The sequence below is a fragment of the Lineus longissimus genome, chromosome 16 (genome assembly GCF_910592395.1).
Source record: "Lineus longissimus chromosome 16, tnLinLong1.2, whole genome shotgun sequence".
Lineage (NCBI taxonomy): Eukaryota > Metazoa > Nemertea > Pilidiophora > Heteronemertea > Lineidae > Lineus > Lineus longissimus.
In genome coordinates, this window is record NC_088323.1 from 13,889,160 (window position 1) to 13,903,065 (window position 13,906).

Below are 13,906 nucleotides of genomic sequence, written 5' to 3' on the forward strand. Positions count from 1 at the left end.
AAAAACATCTGTCAGTTAAAGGTACCAGAGACTGAGGAAGCCCCCCTAAGACGAAGTGAGCGATTAAAAACGGTATAGATTATTTAGAGGGAGAATGTGGAATTCTATTGACTATTGTGGGACCAGTTCAATTTATGCATTGTGGTGAAGTGTTTGTTGGTTGTTTCATTATGTGTGCCCAATTGGGATGTGTGTTGGAAAAATAACTCAGACTTGTATATAGAACCAATGTGTTCGGATGTGTTTGTTGAAGCTGGAGAATTTCAAATGTGGCATGGTAAGATGTTTTCTCAAGAAATCACACAAGGTACAGAGAGAAGCAAATGTAAGCGTGTGACGACTGCAACACTTTTAATTGACACCTGTGATAAATACATGATGTAGTTAGCTTTCACTGCTGGAGGTCTTATTGAGACAAATCAATATTTCCAGCATGGTGCCAGTGCGTTGCTTAAGGTTGCTAAACACGCAGGGAAACTGAGTCCTAAATGCGAGGTAATTCTTTGTGTCAGGCTCTGCTAAACCTTACAGGATTGGGGGATGGACTTAGCTACAAGAGTAAAGCACAAGAATTATGATAGCAGAAAGGGGCGCCTGTAAAAATTGAACGTGACCTCTTCGCTAGAAATGAATTTTATACAATCAGTTGTTAGTGCAGCATACGTCCCCCGTTGAAACCGAAACTCAGCACTCCCGTGACGATAAATTCGATGTCACAGACATTCAAGCACAAACGCCACGCCGGCAAAAACCAAAACAAGGAAAACATCGTTAGAATAGAAGATGATTTTGAAGTGTTTTGGCAAAGCAGCACAATTTTATGTCCCTGCACAGGTACATGTACACGTATGTCGCGCGCCTATAATGACGGAGCGACTAAAATGTCGGTTTTAAGGATATAACAACGTCGGTGCCGCTTTTTAAATTTTTTAAAATTTTTCGTGCCAAAAACATCGCTGGCCACGCAAAAAATGACGGTCCTGTAATCCTTGGCAGACGACAATATAGATAGGCTAAAAACGTTCACTTTTTATAGTGGTCCCATATATCTTTGTCTACTTTTGGCCAGTTCGTTATGATGTGATCAGATTTGGGGATGCAAATATTAACAGACGTTCTGGAATCTCTATGAGCTCCGAACAATCAATGCCAATCTAGTCAAGATTGGGATCTGGCTCACCTCTGTTGTATTGCATCTTATATGTCTTTATTGCATGTTATATGTCCTTCCTATAAATAGCGAAGAAATGTTTTTCCTTTGGAACGTTTAAGGCTGTTACAGCAGCACTAATGAAGTTCGCTGATGAGGTTCTGTGCTGCGGACTGTCGAATCGGTTGGAACAAGGAATATAGAGCATGCGCAGTCTATTGGGAACAGGCAGTGCACATGGCAGTGTCCCATTTGAATACACCCAGTTTGCATACGTTCTTGAGTTTGTACATATTATGTTTATGATGCTTCCATTACAGTGCGGGCTCTGCAATATCACAAGGCTCAGCTCGCACTCGTTTCGTCAGCACCCTGAAAACAAATGATTTTCATCGCAATCAAGGGTTTGCATATATGGCTGCGATTAACGATACAAATACCACTCGTCTGAGGGAAAATCCGGCAATTGCCATGCAATTTGATAATTGCAGGGCGCAGCTATTAAATACCAATTGTTGACTGTCGCAATCGACAGATTTTTCCGGTCTGCATGATCGTAGGTCGCAGCAACAAAAAACGCCCGTTTGAAGGACGCTTTCGGTTAATAATTTGAAATTGGAGAAGGATTTCATAAACTGTATGTTTATGAAATTGTTTGCAATCGTATGACTGATTTTATGTTACATGCAATATATACACAATTTACACAAAACACCGGAACTAAATAGTCATAATCGGGTTACTTTCACAGGATATTTATAAAGTAAATAACATATTAATTTTACACAGATTGGAATGAGACAATCGATGCATGTAAGATGATTCGTGAAGAAGCTTCGTGTTTCAGGTTAAGTACTAGAGCCTACTAAATGTTATGTAACAAGTGTGACCGCATTTCCTAAATGAGTTATTTTTAGCCTAAGGCTGAAGACCGGTGTGCAAGGGATAGTAGTCCTAGGGCTGATAGTCCGTGTAACAATAGCCCGCATTGCTAAATGTTTTGGTTAGGGTTAGCGGTACAATAGATCATGCTGCTTAATTGGTCAAATACAATGCTACCGGACTATGACTCCAGGGGGACTATATCCGCTGTCACACCGGATGTGTGTCAACTGTATTCATACACTTCACTAAGACGCTTCTTAATCTTATAATCTGGTGGTGGCGATTAAAAACTTTCACTGGCACCAAAATGAATGGCCCAAATTGTGGCGTCGGCATCGATCAAACAACCGTTAAAATCGAGTTATCGCCCTACCGCGCTCAATAGTTTACCGCTTCCCTCTGAATGCATCTTGCATCTTGAACGCTCATGGACTCAACTCACAACATATTTCGTGTGAGATCGAGAGGCGAATGCGAATGCAACTGCAGTCCTTGGTATTGCTAATAGTAACCTGCATGTTACGATGCGACACAAGCACGCCCCTCTTCTATAGGAGCTATGTCTAAAATGACCTTTCTTTGTGAGAAAATGAAAACAGGCGCGAAGAATCCGCCCACTGTAATGAACATTCGAAATAAATTCTCTCATTCACCGGACCAGAAGCGATAGATTCGTAATAAGATACTGCAATATACCAACTAGACATGCATGTAAAACACCCTGGCGACTTGCATATGAGTGTAACAACGGGGCTCGAGCTGTTCATGTTCATTTATATACCCAAATTCCAACGAAAATATGATGACGTCATGAGAACAGAATGTGTTGCTGAGTATGCAACCGTCATTTTTGGCGTGCCCACCGACGTTTTTGGTACAAAAAATTACTGATCTTTTAGGCGTGGGCACCGACGTTTTTAGCTCACCTCTTAGCAGAGGTGAGCTTATCCCATACCGTGGCGTCCGTCGTCCGTCGTCGTCGTCGTCGTCGTCGTCGTCGTCGTCCGTCGTCCGTTAGCAGGGCACGTTTCGTAACTGTTAGAGCTATTGAGTTGAAACTTGGTACACATGTACCCTTATGTAATGACACCTTGGAGACCAAGTTTCGGTCCGATTCGTTTCATGGTTTGGCCACCAGGGGGTCAAACGTTAAAAGTGAAAATATGCAATATCTCCCTTAATAGTAGTCGGGAAATTTTGAAAAAAATATGGTAGGTACTTCTAGCAAAGGTGCATCATATATCCTCCGGGTTTTTGATTTGACCTCCTTTTCAAGGTCACAGAGGTCAAATGGTGTAAATTGGCCGTTAGGATGTAACGATGGCACGTTTCTAAACTGCAATGACTATTGATCCCAAATTTGGTACACATTTACCCCTTAGTCAGGTAATCTTAGGGACCGAAGTTTGGTCCAATATGATTCGCCACTTGACCACCAGGGGGCAAAATCCAAAAACCTTAAAAATGTGATTATTCCTTAACTTCTTGCCCGATTGCCACCAATTTGATATCATGGGTACATCTAACCACCATACAGTATATGTCACACAGGTTTTTAATTTGACCTTCTTGTCAAGGTCACAGAGGTCAAATGGCGTAAATTGGCCGTCAGGCCGTAACTATGGCACGTTTCTTATCTGCAATGACTATTGATCACAAATTAAGTACACATGTACCCCTTGGTCAGGTGGTCTCGGTACCGAAGTTTGGTGCGATCTGATTTGCCGTTTGGCCTCCAGGGAGGGGGCCAAATCCTAAATTCTTCAAAATGCCATTATTCCTAGTATTACTTGCCCGATTGGCACCAATTTTATATCATAGGTACATCTAATTCTTACAACCATTCAATGTGTCACCCGGGTCTTCTTTGATTTGACCTACTTTTCAAGGTCACAGAGGTCGAATGTACTGTAAATTGGCCATTTTTGGGAAATTGTAATTGCTTGGACCTACATCAAACCTAACACTACATGACACAATACCATGCTCTTTATCCATCTTTCCTCCACATGAGGTGAGCACAATGGCCCTAGCCATTTCATTGAGGCGCTCCGTCATTTCAGGCGCGCGACACACCTGGAGTGTGAGATGTTCGGTCCACACTATTAAGCATTGTTGCCGTGCTCATCTCACGAACACGACGATTCTGCAAAAAATGTTGCCTTTCTATGATATGTTTTAGTACAAGTGTCTTATCTCCATTTAGAGCTACATGTATGCGTGTCATTCGGCAACAACAACGTCATGTCGCAATATTCAGTGGACATGTTCGTCTCCTCATGCCTGGATTCCAACAACTGTCTGCTGTATGGTCTTCCCGAAATTACCATTGCTTCACTCCAACGAATCCAGAACCGAGCAGCCCGGATCATCAGCAGAACTAGAAAGCATCACCACATCACACCTGTCCTCAAAAGTCTCAACTGGCTCCCTGTTAAACAGATAATACAGTTTAAGATACTCCTGCCTGATCTTGGGTAAACAAAAAAAAGGTTGGAAATCTATTTGAAAAAATACAATGAATAACACAGCGGTAATCGAACAACAGATGAAACATATTGGTGTTATTAACCCCAGTTCACAACAAGGGTACCAACAAGGATACCAACAAGGTTCGACTCGAAAGTAACAGAAACCAACTAACCCGTTGAACAGTTCAAATCTAGTTAACCCTAGTCAAGGGCTAGTCAACACTAGTCGTCAACTATCCTCAACTAGCAGTCAACTATCCTCAACTAGCAGTCAACTAGCCTCAACTATGACTTCGTCAAGAGATCAAAGCTCGACTACGACTCATCAAGTCTTAACTGATAGTGGTATCAAAGTCAAACAAGCCCTTGAAGTGTAAGTTGCTACTGGTAAAAGCAAGGATTTCCTGAATAGACATATTACCTTTAATGACTTAGATAGTATGACAGAGAAGGAAATCTTGAAACACCATAGAAACACCTTAGGCAAGATCTGTGGCGCAGTGGTTAGAGCACTGGGCTCATAATCAGGAGGTCCTGGGTTCGATTCTCGGAAGGGTCACTGCTGTTTCGTCTTTGTGTCTTTGAGCAAGGCACTTAACCGTACTTGCTTCTCTCCGCCCAAGAGTAAATGGGTACCTAGCTGGCAGAGTTGGCACACTATGAATGTTAGTCCTGAGCGCTGTATAGCTGCAGCTCGGACATGTACTACTACCAGAGAGTAGAGCTTGAACCAAGAATGTACAGGCCAAGAACTATGGGTAATAATGTGAAGCGCTTTGAGCGACTGAAACCAGTTGGATTTAGCGCTATATAAGTCTCATAATTTGAATCTGCCAGACAAACATGGCTACTAGGCTTAAAGAATAAGTAGATAAGAGCCACACTGCTTTTCATTACTGCAGCGAGCATTCAAAACCACCCAGAAACTTCTTAGCGGACTTCTTAGGTCGTATATGAATTCTATGGGCCCATTTACGTTTGGCTGGCCATTCCCGCCAAAAAACCGCACTGGTCCATTAAGGCTGCCATGTACATCGTATGACGTCACAAAATTGTATGTTACGTCATATCGACCTCTATTGCGCCGAGGTGCGTAAATTTCGCAAGTACCCGACCCGTCGGCGATACGAGGACGTCCTTCTCGGATATAACATGGTATGACGTCATTTTCCAAAACATTGCCGATGTCTGTTTTGGGCACCAAGATATTTGCCCCTTGAAAGGCCGATTTAAATAGGTCATGTCGCAATATTTCGGCACAGAAATGTTGTCACTTGTGATATATCGAGTTAATGTCTAACGGATGAACTGTATTTCGAACGATTTTTAACGCTTTTTACTTACTCTTTAACGATTCATTGGGTTAGATGGTCTTAAAAGCTTACACTAAATTGACAAAGATATTTTTGCCGCTTGATGACGCAGATGATCTTTATGAAGACTTAAGAAGTGATTACATCGTTACCAATGAACTTTGCAAGTGGTTAGGATGGTTGAGGCTCAGGATGGGAGTATTAACCGCTTTGGCATCATCAACTCTTTTCACTTTAGGACTGTGTCAGGAGATTCAAAATGGGCAAAGCCAGAACAGACAAAGTCAGGAAAAATCAATTAAGATAAATGGATCAGGAGACTCTTGTCGCTCGGGTGACAGCCATTGAGAAGCCCAAAAAACAAAGATCAGAGAAGCAATTAGCATGGTCAAGAGAGTTTGGCAAAAGGTAACAAGAATTTAAGAGGTTAAAAAGGGATACCAGACAACCAGAACCGGTCGAACCGAATAAGGTTGAACCACAGCCAATACCAGAGCAAAGTCCAGCGACAAAGTCCAGAGAGCTTCGCTCGAACCAGAACCTGAACCAGAACCCAAACCAGAGGATGAATCAAATGAAACTGTATCTAAGACCTCATCTGGTATGATTGTAGCTGTGGCAGCAGTTGTTATTGTCACTATCATTTACTTTAAGTTAAAGAGTGTTAAAGAGAAGGTTGTGATGACAGATACTCATGTAATGGTAGATACCCCGGTGGTGAAAGAGGTGGTTAAAGAACCAAAATTATTTTGATGGAGTAGTCCTTTCTGGGTGAACTTATCTTGTCTAAAGCCAAACCACGTATGCCGCTTAGTGCTTATTGTATCACTATCAATTTCACTATGTTTAATTGTTCCTGAAATGGGAATTCGTTATCCTCTGTAAGTTCAAGGATTACGTAATTATTGTTATCACAGTTGAATTTGACATGATCAATTCCATTTTCTTTTAATTTATCTTGCCATTTTCTACAAATATTACTTAAACTAAAAAGATGAAAGTAGCTCAAATGAATAATTGATTTATTTACTGCTCTCGTTTATCCCTCACTAGTAAGCTTTGTGTTAAAAAATAGAACACTGATTTCATCTTTTAGAAAGTCACCTGGCTACCAAGAATTGTAAAAAGTTATTGATTTCAAAGTAATGGATTTTATGTTTTATTGTTCTGTTAAGTACTCGAAGCTTTTTTACATTTTCGTTCTCTTATTATGAAGTCCATTACTATCTAAATCTGACAAAAGTTAACGTCAAACAATCCGCATGAATTTCTTCCTATATAACCTCTTCCATTTTCTCTCTACCATTCAAAATGATAACCACACATGGTAAATCCTATTGGTTTTCAATGAATAAATTTTCATGAAGTTTGTGAATCTTCTTTAGGTAATCTAAACTAACTGATTTTTCTTCTGTACAATTTTTCTTTTTGATTCTTTCGTGACAAGCCATTGGATCTGTTCTGAGGTAAATTATGAAATTGGGTTCAACACACATGTGACTCACCACAGTAAAATGAGTCACATGTCGCTTCGAGCTTGACAGGTTGAGACGGACTGGTTGTTCATTTCACAAGTGTCTGCCTGTTGTGAAGTCTAGTATGTATCAATTTCTTCTATTATGTCCTGGTGTCATTTGAGGCTCATCTTCTGTGAGACATGTGACCCATTTTGCCGTGGTGGGTCACATATCTTTGTAGTGTTTGGAATATGTGTCATCTAGACTATCAAATTGACCACAAGTTAAATTCCCACTGAACCAACTCAGGCGTGAAAAGATATGGCGTGTTGAGAAAATGCTTCTCTCCATTACAATAATTTTACTTTCAGTTGAGTGCCATCTCTCAATGAATGTTTCCATCGCCATCATTTGAAATTCGTCAGAATATTTTTTCGCGTTATTGTACATGAGTTCAAGTAGATTTTTTCCCATGATAGTTTCTCTACACCTCTATTAATGGTTCTGGTAACCTCAGCAACAATTCCCGCCATTTATTAAACACTAAATAGTAACTAGTATATAGTTTTTAATTTCTATTTAGAATTTACTATTAAACATTAAAACATTAAACAAAGTTCGGATCACTGTTATCAATGTATTTTTCATAAAATCCTGAATGGCATCGTACAGATTCCATCTTCTAAGATGAATCATGTAGTCATCAAATGAGATGTCTCTCTGAACCACGTTCTTGGTAATTCCTTTCAGTTTCTTTGCTTCTGAATCTTTTGCTGTGTAAGCATACATCTTACCTCTCAAGGCAATGCATTCTATCATCTCTTCTCCTCCTAGCTCTTCCTTAAAGTAACCTGGCAACTTCTTCTTGATAGTGTCATAGAGTGGATGGGACTGCGTCCCGAGAGCAGACTTCGTGTGGGATATCCGGTAGTTAATGAAGTCGAAATGATCCTTAACATTTGTCAGGTCCTTCGTCAACTCGTCAGTCTTTAACTTTAAGACAAAACTGTCAGTGTCAAGATACAGTAGTTCCAGGTACTTCTCACCATAGCAAGGTTGAAGAACATCATAGTAGAACTAATACATCAGAAGCTTAGACAATTACAAGACTGAAGCTCCGATGTAAATCGGTTTGTCGAATCTCATGGATGTTTTCCTCATGCTAATAGCTGCGTTCTGTTCGTCGAATATGCAAATTGAGGAAAACCTAGGATTGACCATGAAACTCCTGGCTCTTTCTCCGTCTGTGACCAATTCAACTTCCATGCTGTTCCTTATGTTCTCATTTTTTTTACTATAAAACAAGTTGTTCATAAGTTTAAAATAATCTTTCTCGAAATCATTAGCAGAATCCATCCTCCTTTTAGTGTTAAAATCAGTGTAGGGCGCCAACCACTTTGATTGTTTGAAACTTACCACAGAATGAACCTTCTTAAGAACCATTCCTTGCTTTAAGTAAAACTGTAGCATCCTGTATGCACTATGTAGTTGGTTTCATCCTTTTGTGTCAGTATTAACTTTACTACATAAGATATTTTCCCTTCTCTGTCATCACCAAGTAACTCTCTCTGGTAAGGACTTAATTCATCATCATCAATTAAGGGAGATTCGGGACAGAATGGAAAGTTCTTTGATGTTTTGAACTTAATGATTTCGGGGTAAGCCAAGTCTACCTCTAAGAAGTAGCCGACTTCGTTGTGCTTAGGAACTCCTTGTATCCAGCTTGACATCGTCCGAGAGCTTTTGGGTCTTTGGGTTCCATCATCTCAAAACTGCTGTAGGGTTTGGGTTCCATCATTGCCCGACCATAAAGGTTATTTGCATCGATGTAAAGTAGCTTGTGGTGCTCATCGGCCTTGACGTGTCTTGCTTCCATCACTCCTGAAATACCTCCTCTTATCGCCTTTTCAGAAGTAAGTAAAATGCTTCAAACCAACTTGCCATGTTAAACCAGGTGCTGAGTAACAGTGACAAGGATCGATCTGAAAGTAGTTCAAATTGAATTTCTCAAAGAAATCAGCTAGGAGTAACACATCAGTTTTGAGGTACAGATCAATGAAATCTCCATGATTCTTGAAATTAAAATGATCCCAGGACCTATATGTTTTTAGCCTCTTCGTAAAGAGGCTAAAACACCTCCTCTTATCGCCTTTTCAGAAGTAAGTAAAATGCTTCAAACCAACTTGCCATGTTAAACCAGGTGCTGAGTAACAGTGACAAGGATCGATCTGAAAGTAGTTCAAATTGAATTTCTCAAAGAAATCAGCTAGGAGTAACACATCAGTTTTGAGGTACAGATCAATGAAATCTCCATGATTCTTGAAATTGAAATGATCCCAGGACTTATATCTTTTTAGCCTCTTCGTAAGCTGAATCATGTGCCATTTCATTCTTTAATTCGTCAAAGAACATAGACTTCTCAAAGTAAGTAACTTGATAACGTTCATGTGATGTGTAAATTAAAAGGAACAAGGAACTGATCCTTTCTTTCTCAATATATCTGAATTCCTCACTATCAAGGAACATATGTATTGTAATTTTGAAGTCATCGCCCACCATTGATTTGGTTATGTTGTCTAAACCAGATTGAATGAATCTGTACGAGTCTAAAAACCTAAGACACCCGAACTGAAATTAAATGTTTTAGCAGGTATTTTAATTTTTTTATGTTCAGGAAGTTTAGTCATTAATTAGGTGAGAATCGTAATTACTAAGATTATGGAAGAACACCGGAACAAACATGGCTTTCTTTTCATTCAAGTTGCAAGAGTTGTGAGCAACTCCTCGGTATCTACCCTTGTAGTGATCATGATCATTGACGTAACCTAGCAATTGGTTAGAGTAGTAACTGTGTGTTTCTTTGTGATATCTCTGCCAGTCTGACTTCGTCCCGAGAGCAGAGCTCGAATCAGTCTCCGTCCCGACAGCAGAGCTCGAGTCTGCCTCTGTCGTGACGAGAGTAACGTTGCAGTTCAGTTGATTAGATAATAATTCTTCCGTTCTGATTAATCAGTCACAGAAAACGTTTACAATATCAGAACCCCTGTAACTCGTGTATTCACTATTGTAGAGTAACAGGTAGTCGGAGTGAACATAAGCTCCTACTGCAGATGAAACCAGTTTGAATAGCTTTTTGATTACAGTGGTTACTGGGGATACAGGGTTAACAGGTTCATTAACAACATGAATACTTATGGATTCAAAATCAGCATATATCACAAAGGGAACTCTGTTCTTGAATGAGTGCTTTTCAAATAGAAGTTGAGACCATTTACTGTTCGGTGCAGGCAGAGTGGTCTTACAGTAATCGTGTTCACCACATTTCAGTTTATGGTTTTCTAGTGTTGATTTACGATAAAAGTAGTTCATGCATCTCCTGCAGAGAAATACGGTATTCCTGGTTGTCTTGTAGAAAAAATTGATGTCGCCTATGTGCATGAAATGGTCCTTGAAGTAAAGCAGATCGATAACATCATCATCGTCATAGTTCTTTGACAGGAAGAGTGGTTCTAGTTGTGCATAATAGATGACCTTAGCTGATTCATTCTGTAACTTAAAAACGTTAATATTAAGATTGTTGTCTTTCTCGATCTTTGAGATATCCTTTTGGATACATACAGGAAAGGAGTTAATTTTGATACAACCGTTATCTAGTTTTGCTAGTTCTTCTTAACTAGCTATAGTTTCAGGTGTGATTTTGTCGGATGTGACGTTGTAATATTCAGCAGCCAATAGACTCCATAGAAAACATTTATTATCATTTGATTGAATATTCATTACAGCTTTTGTTTTGAATGGTAGTTAAGTGTAATGACCGCCTTTACACTTTTGTATGAACAGATTGTGAGGTCACAAGACTTTATCACATTTAAAGACAAACCACTTCCTTGAAAGAACCTCTCCCCAATCTGAGCCTTAATATAATTTAACTGATTTGTTATGGCATAAATCGCCTGATTCCTCGTAATTATGCTTTCCATTGGAGACTGAATTTGGTGGGTCGAGCTATGCTCTCTGGACGTAGTCCGGGTGACGCTTTCACCAGGCCTCATGAACTCGGCAAAAAACGAGATATTATAATTTTGTGATGGTAATCATTAAGTTTGAATAGGACCTCTTACAAATTATCTCTGTACTCATGAAACTGTTTTGCTTGTTTGTCAATTTTTAAAGGAATAGTGACAACAGGACTACCGAATACTTTTCAATTTCAGGTTTTATGCCATTTAGAAACATATTGTTGTTTATCAGATTAAGCAGAGAAGCATTTTCATATTCAGGATAATAACCAAAATACTGTGTTATCACTCTTTCCCAATTTTCTATCACATTTTGGTAATAGTAGTAAAACCAATTTCCATTACTTTTGACTATCATGATATTGATAGACCTATCTAACTGTTCTTTAAAAGGACCCCAATCTACTGTAGCACTCTTCTGTCTGTTTTTTCTTCCTTAGACACCGATCACATGTTAGACCAAGAGAAACATAGTTCTGGTAATACTTAAATTCCTTTATTGGTAATAAATGATCTAGCTCTTCTTCAACTATGGTTGTAATACATCTTTGGTAGTTTAACCATTGTCTGAAGAATTCTTCGGAGCAACCTAAACCTAATCCTGAGAAACCAGTACCTTGTCCTTTAGATATCCTGTTTAGGCCAACTCTCACTTTATGTCTATCTCTATTACCACTCTGATCAAGGTAATTACTTTTGAAATATGAATTCCAACAAGATCTACATTTGTCTCTCTTACCATCTTTAGCAAATTCACCATCTCCTAGTAATTTCTCTTCACCACATTTCGTGCATTCCTTGCTTAACGTTTCACCACATACTTTACAGTAATCTATTTATTTCTTCTATTCTTTGCGTATTCACTTTCGTTGTTGAGGTGAAGCCCGTAAATGTTTTACCATCTCCTTCGTTTTCAATCTTTCTAGCATCTACTGGTTTCATACCTATTGATGAGTGAAATGAGTTGTTGTAGCCACTGACCAAGTCATCTAACAGGTCAATCCACTTGTCGGTCTCCTTAGCAGGCCATGATCTTTGATTCAATTTAAATGCCTTCTCTTAGCGGCGCAAACCAGTTTTAACCTGATTCAGGCAATTTTCCGTTGCTCGCTCATGCGTGAAAAGCTGGGTGTGAAATTTTGTACAGATATGCATTAAACCCCTACCTACTGATATCCGTCGTAAATATTTTCCAAAATTATAAAGTGATATTTTAGGGGTAATTTATCAAACTGTATACTTTTTTTAAACACCCTGAATAGGCTAAGAAAATTTATTTCCAGGTAACTCGATGATCACGTAAATTTACTGTAAACGCATACATCGGTGTACATACATCGGTACATTCGAGTTCATACGTTCATGACATTACATGTGTTGATTTATATCTGTATCCAGTGGTGTAAATAGATTTTGACATGATACATGTATGCCTGACATGTGTCATTCCTGGAATGGTGGAATGGGTTCGTAAGGGGACTTTGTTCTATGCCAGACACCATTTCGTGCCCAGTTCAGTCATCAATGAAAGCGGAACCATACTGTTTTTTCCAGTAAGCCAGTGAGGCACGCGATATACAGAAAAATGACACTTATTTCTCCAGTGGTATTGGCGGAGGTAACGGAGGCAATACAACTGGAAGTTCAGTATGTCAAATCATAAGATAGCAAAGCAATAGGCTGATGAAGCAGATATGGGATGATGTACTGGAAGCCACGAATTTTTGCGGTCATTTTATTTTTCCAGATTTCGCATTCTTCAAAATTCGGGAAAATAAAACTTGCAAGAAAATATTTTCTGATTAATAAAACGAAAGAAAATTTTGTAATTCGCCGAAATAAGTTTGATTTTTTTCACGAAAAATATTTGCAAGTTGCAAACACAAATACATAGGCGCGAGAGTAGGTTAGTAAATTGAATCTATTCAAAAGTTATTCGACTTCTGGCTCTGATCTAATTAACATATTGTAGAGTAAAAATATTGCGTGACAGCAGAAGCAAGGATATACATTATCCTTAACGCACATAATTAAGCAATTTATATCATTTTTGAATGAGGTAACTAGTTTTAACCCCTTGAAATTGCCTATACCGCAGACTCTCATCTATTTTTATCTGTATTTCGATATTTGGGTATCGACAGTATGTCTGTCTTGTTTCAGAATGGCTGGACGGCGCTAATGAGCGCCTCCCGACGAGGACACCTTGATGTCGTGAAAACTCTATTGAACGGCGGAGCAGCGATTGACAAAATCACCAAGGTAACATACCACGCACCTATACAAGTTCAAGTATTTAACAAAGAATACTTCTAAGTTTATTCAAACTTTCCTAATTGTGATAAGTATGGCAGTATTTTCCTCTTATGTGGCTGATATGTCAAAATTAAAAAATTGTGTTTTTGACTTATTCGAGGGGCAGGAAGATGAAATAGCCATAAACAATGTCGGTCTAATGCGAACATGTCTTCCCACTTACTGACGTAATGACTAGGTTAACTAGACGAATGCATGAGCTGGATATGAAATTACATCCATGTCCATCATGCTTGGGAATAATTCGAAACGCCACACCGCTTTGCCAAGCATTTATTAACATATCGTCGACTAA

At 39.2% G+C, this 13,906-nt stretch overlaps 1 protein-coding gene across 1 annotated transcript in view; it reads left to right on the top strand.

The window, feature by feature from the left end:
- The window catches only part of LOC135500409 (ankyrin repeat domain-containing protein 50-like), a 745,855-nt gene that overhangs the window by 721,823 nt on the left and 10,126 nt on the right, over positions 1–13,906 (top strand). The window contains exon 19 of the mRNA XM_064791866.1: positions 13,459–13,557. Coding sequence (XP_064647936.1) covers positions 13,459–13,557 — 99 coding nt within the window. The remainder of the gene's footprint in view (positions 1–13,458; positions 13,558–13,906) is intronic.